Source organism: Trypanosoma conorhini (genome assembly GCF_003719485.1).
Source record: "Trypanosoma conorhini strain 025E chromosome Unknown Tco_14.4_contig_00743, whole genome shotgun sequence".
Taxonomy (NCBI): domain Eukaryota; phylum Euglenozoa; class Kinetoplastea; order Trypanosomatida; family Trypanosomatidae; genus Trypanosoma; species Trypanosoma conorhini.
The window spans coordinates 2,743-8,061 of NW_021704829.1; the positions used below are offsets into that span (position 1 = coordinate 2,743).

A 5,319-nucleotide genomic window follows, 5' to 3' on the forward strand; every position below is an offset into this window, starting at 1 on the left:
GGCAGAACACTGAAAAGACAAGAGGGGGGGGGGAAAGAATAATAAAAAAAACTGGGAGGGAGCCGTGCCGGCAGTCTAACGGGGCAGGGGGCGAGAGGCCGAGTGGGGGATGAATGAGCAGCGCGCACGGGAGTGTGTGCGTGTGCGGGCCCAAGGCGGAACTTCCCCTGGCCGCCCTGCCACACACGGGTAGGGAGGCCGACAACGAGGGCTAGGGTGCCGCCGCCGCCGCCGCCGCTGCTGGCGGTGGTAGCGCCGAAAGAAACAATTAAGATAAAATGGGGCGGTAAAAAAAAAAAAAGAGAACAGCCTTGCGAAGGGGGGCTCGTGTTTTTTTTCTTCTTCTCCCCACAACGACCACCTCCTCCTCATCCCCTCTCTCTCTCCCTCTCTCTATCGCGCGTGCACGCTCTATTGGCGGGGGCGTGCTCGTGCGTACACCGTCTATACGTTTCTGCCTTTGTGGGGAGAGGCTTTTGTCCCTTCAGTCGCTTCTGGCTGTATTCCGGCGGCCTGGCTGCCGCGACACCGCCTCTCTCTCCCCTTTTCTCTACTTTGTTTGCGCAGCGGGCCACTTGGCGTTAGTCAAACGTAAACCCACACCCACACGCACACACACGCATGAGTAACCCCTCGATGCAGGTGACGCCCCCGGGCACGAACTCCCAGCAGCCGCGGGGCGCCAACAAGAACAACGCCGTGTTGGAGCTGACGGAGGACCAGCAGCAGGAGATCAAGGAGGCCTTCGACCTCTTCGACACCGACGGCAGCGGCACCATCGACGCGAAAGAGCTGAAAGTCGCCATGCGGGCGCTTGGCTTTGAGCCCCGCAAGGATGAAGTGCGCCACCTGCTGATGTCCATCACCGATGAGCGCGGGGCGTCGGGGGCCGACGCCCCCGCCGGCACCGGTGCCGGTGGCGAGCCGCTGTCGATCTGCTTTGCGGAGTTCATGGAGCTCATGGCCCGCAAGATGACGGAGCGCGACTCGCGCGAGGAGATGCTGAAGGCGTTTCACCTCTTCGACAGCGACAAGACGGGGAAGATCTCGTTTAAGAACCTGAAGCGGGTGGCGCAGGAGCTCGGCGAGAACATGACAGATGCAGAGCTGCAGGAGATGATAGATGAGGCCGACCGCGACGGTGACGGGGAGGTGAGCGAGGACGAATTTCTCCGCGTGATGAAGAAGACATCGCTCTACTGACAGAAGGGAAAAAGGAAAGGAAAAGCAACAAAGCGGCCGCCAGAGGAGAGGCGACCGGGGCCGGCCGCAGTCCCACGAAGGCAAGTACAGGGAGGATGAAGCTGGCGCTGCCCACGCGACGGCGGAGACAACATGTGAAGAGGGTAGAAAATGAGGTTGCAGCGGGGAGTGTGTTCGTGTGTTCGTGTATGTGCAGCTGCCTCCTTCCTCATGTACAAACACGCATGCATGCACGCCGAGGTATCCGCCCAGAGTGGAAGGGTATACACACACATATATCTACCTATATATCTATATACGCTCAGCGACATATTTTTTTTTGTGTGGCTTTTTTGCTCTATTGCTGATTTCGTCCTTTTTGTTTTGCTTTAGTTTGTGTTTGCCCCGCTTGCACTGCCTTTTCTCTCCTCTCGTCAAGTGTGCTTCGCATCTTCCGGTGCGCCCCACGGAGATCGAGGACGTACAAGCAACAAGGAAGAGAAGAAGGAGACATAAGAAGGCGTGCGTGGGAGACATGCGGAGCGAGTCCCACGGCTGGGACCCGGGCGCCGCAATGGGTGTACAGAGCGGCGACTGGTGCCGCTCCTTTCCGCCCTTCTTCCGGCCACTGTGCGATGCGGCATCCGCGACCTCAACGAGAACACCGACGGTGACCTCTTCGCTTATGCCGTCTACGGTGTGCTCCTCCTGCTCCTCTGACGCGTCGACGACGAGTGCGACGGCGGCGGCGGCATGCGGTAGGGGTGGGGGTGGAATTGACTTTGCCGGGAAGAGCGCTGGGGCCCTCTTCCAGGAAAAGATACGCTTGCTGAAGAACTCCATGCAGCGGCAGCGGGCCGCCCGTGCGCAGCAGCAGCAGCGGCGTGCGTGGGATGCATGTGAGCCGTTAGAGACGACGCACGCTGCGGCGTGGGCGTCTGACACGCTGCCGAACGGCGACGGCGTCGTTGCACCGGGTTTTCAGGCCGGCAGGAAGGCGAGGCGAGACGCGGCCGCGCAGGCGCAGCCGGCACCAAGCCTCTTTGCGCCGCCGAACTTCCCGGCGGAGACGCAGCGCACTGTGGTGTCGGAAGGAGACGGCGAGGCCGCCATGCAGAAAACAACGCCGCCGCGGGGGAATGGCCAAACGAACTTAGGGGAGGGCGAGGCCGGTGCGATGGACTTGTCGGCGTCGCCGGTGGTTGTTGTTGTGCTAGACGACTCATCGCACCCGGTGGAGCGGCGCGACGGCGCCGCCTCCGCGTCTCCAGTAGACGGCCACAGTACGCCTGTGGCCGCCGCTGCTGCGCATGGGGGTGCTGCTGGCGGGCACGACGTGGCCGGAGAGAATGGCGCGGTAAGACACGACACGGGGGCGGAGGAGCCGCGACAAAATAGACGAATACTTCACGGTGGCCGTGCCGCGGTCCAAGCAAGCGAAGTTTCACGACCCCCGACGCCCCACGCGGCAAAACAACACCGCCGTCACACGCTTGTGTCTCCGCTCGTATCAGCAGGCCTCGCGGCGGGGCAAAAGTTGCTTGCATCGCACGCCGTGGGCGGGCCGGTGGGGAGGGCGAGGAGACAGTGGGCGGCAAGCAAGGAGGCTGCCGCGATCCACACCCTTCGCGCCCCCTCCGAGAGTAGCACGGGTCGGCTGAGCAGCCAGCGTTGCACGCGGGAAGCAAGCTTGCAGTCGTCGTTGCCGCCGCCTTCCGACACGGAGACGGAGCGGATGCTGGGGAAGAGCGACGACGACGAGCCGGCGCCACGGAGGCCCACCCGAAGAAGTGCCACGCTTGCAGAGGCCGAGCTTGAGAGGCTGACGGCGGGGGCGGGCGGGAGTCACGTCCTTGTTCTTGGCGCTCGCTCCGTGAGTTCTGGAAACTCAAATAAGCCACCAAAGCGGGGGGATCGTGGAAGGAGCGGGACACGAGGCGCAGTCGCGGAGGAAGCGGCGGCGCTCACAGGCAGCCGGGCGAATGGCGGCACGAGCGACTTCACGCAACTGCGGTGTTCTTCCCCCTGTCTGCTGCGGACGTGGGTGAGGGAGGACACGGGGCCTGTGACGTGCACGGCAGCGCCTGCCCGCTCAGTGCGCAGCGCGGGTGAAGGAAGTCAGCGTCGCACGACCGGCGAAAGCAGCCCCGCGGCGCGTCAACGTCGCTGCCTGCTTCGTCAAATTCGCCTCGTCGATGCCGAGCTTCACCGGATGGAGCAGCTGCCGTGGTCGAAGTCGCTGCGCGCGGCCCCTGCCTCGGCGAACGCGCTGCAGAACGAGAAGTCCAAACTGCTGGCGCTGCGCAAGCGGTACAAGTGGGAGTTGGAGCGGGTGGCGGAGCGCGGGGACGCGCGGCCAGCCGGGCTGCCACCGCCACCGCCAGCAAAGTCGTCCGCGCCGCCCGCGTCGTGTAGGCGGCTTCCACGGGACGCCTCTCCTGCCTTGCCGCGCCATGGGCCGTCCGTTTACGAAGCTGTCTTGCAGCAGCAAGAGCGGCAGCGGCAGCAGCCCGCGAAGAAGCCGCCTCAGGGAGGTCGTGTGGCTGGGAAGCAGACGACGCTGAGGCTCGCTGAGCGTGGGTCGAGTGCAGGTCGAGGAAATACAACGACTTGGGACAGCGGCTTTGCCGCGAACGTGGGTGGCCCAGTGCGTTCCAGGCCGCATGCGAGTTGCGTCTCTGCGAGGGAGCACCCCAGCCTTTCACGCGGGCCCTATCGCCAAGAGGAACGGCGAGAGCCTCTTGGAGGCGAATAACCATTGCAGGGGTAGTAGAGCTGGGCGTCGTAGATCTCTTTCTATGGACGCGGAGCGAATGGCGGCTCTGTATGCTCGCAGTGCATCCTCGTCGCAGTCGACGTGGCGCGAGGGGACACCACCGCGGGAGCCGATGGGCAGAGTGGCGGAGCGGGGCAATTACTGCGTGGCGAGTAGCGGCGCTAGCGTTGATGTGAAGGACAAGGCGGCCCCACTGTACTGGAGGCTGGCGCAGGTTAGGCGAGACTCGGAGGCCCACAGCAGCAGCAACGGCAACAACAGCAACAATAGCAGCAGCAGCAGCGGCGGCGGCGCACACGATATGAGCGGGTTTCGATCAAGTTATGGGTCCGAGTCGCCCTCTCCCATTCGCGTGCTGAGGCCGCTGCCGGCGCGGAGTCGTGGCAAAGTGTCTCCTGGCGAGTGGGTTGGTGCGGACCTTTGCGCCGACGTCGCCGCGGAGCAGTACTACTGCGCGGAGTACGGTGAGGAAGACGCCGTGCAGGAGCCAAGGCACTTGGCGTACAAGAGAAGGGGCGCAGCGACAGGCCGTGAGGGCCCGCGACAGAGCCCTTCAGCAAACTTCTTCACACGGGGGTCGCAGGGGAAGCTCGTGGGTCGACCACTTGCCCGTTCTGCCGTACGCTTGTCAGCGAAGCAGGCTGGTCCACGGTCCTCTGCAGGCGGAGCCGCCCCCAACCGCTCCGTTTTGTGCTACAGCCTTCGCGCCCCAACGCCCTGTGAGGCTGCCGCCGAGCGTAACTCAAGACGCCTTTACTTTTGTCAGGACTCCTCTGTGTGCACCAGCGGAGCCGGATCTGTCCATGCGGTGCCACAGCGAGTGAAAGCGCACTCAGGGGTAAAGGCCGGCCCAAGACGAGAGAAAACCCACACACGCGCCTTTGGTGACGGCGGCCCACCGACTCAGCCTCGGAGGACGCCCGCGTCCCTGGCGTTGCAAGGGACATCCACGGGACAGTCACCGAACGAGTCGCGGGAAGATCGGCATGCTCGCTTTGCAGACGTTTACACGGAAGCAGCTGGCCACGCGGGTGCAGCAGGGACCCCGCCACCAGCTGCATGCAAGAGTGCTGCGGTCGCAAACTGTCACCCCTCCCAAGACTATTCCGTGGGTCAGGGGAGCAGTGATGATTGGATTTCGCCCCCCCGATGCCATGAGCCGTCCCGTGCACTTGGACCCTCACTGCCACCACCACCACCAGCAGCAGAAGCGCCAGCAGCAACATTATTATTCTCATCAGACTCACCCGTAGCGGCCCGGCCCTCTCTCTCGTGTTCACGTCAGGAAGCGGAGAAGGATGCGGGTTTGCCGTGTACCGGGCGGCACTATAGCCCCAATGACGCGGTGCAGCTACGAAGAG

The 5,319-nt window shown here is 63.8% G+C and overlaps 3 protein-coding genes across 3 annotated transcripts, besides 2 other annotated features; all 3 read left to right on the plus strand.

Annotated features, from left to right (window-relative positions):
- The first annotated feature begins 218 nt into the window (after positions 1–218).
- Positions 219–241: a microsatellite.
- A 120-nt stretch (positions 242–361) lies between these two features.
- Positions 362–398: a microsatellite.
- A 223-nt stretch (positions 399–621) lies between these two features.
- Tco025E_08287 (centrin) lies at positions 622–1,203 on the plus strand (the record flags this gene model as incomplete). The annotated part of the gene is made up of 1 exon (XM_029375141.1): positions 622–1,203. One exon carries the CDS (start codon positions 622–624, stop codon positions 1,201–1,203), a length of 582 nt encoding a protein of 193 aa, XP_029224765.1.
- A 514-nt stretch (positions 1,204–1,717) lies between these two features.
- Tco025E_08288 (uncharacterized protein) lies at positions 1,718–3,937 on the plus strand (the record flags this gene model as incomplete). Its single annotated transcript, XM_029375142.1, has 1 exon — positions 1,718–3,937. One exon carries the CDS (start codon positions 1,718–1,720, stop codon positions 3,935–3,937), a length of 2,220 nt encoding a protein of 739 aa, XP_029224766.1.
- Positions 3,938–3,980: 43 nt separating this feature from the next.
- On the plus strand, positions 3,981–5,319 carry Tco025E_08289 (uncharacterized protein; the record flags this gene model as incomplete). Its single annotated transcript, XM_029375143.1, has 1 exon — positions 3,981–5,319. A coding segment is annotated over one exon (1,339 nt), but the record flags the coding sequence as incomplete, so codon positions are not given.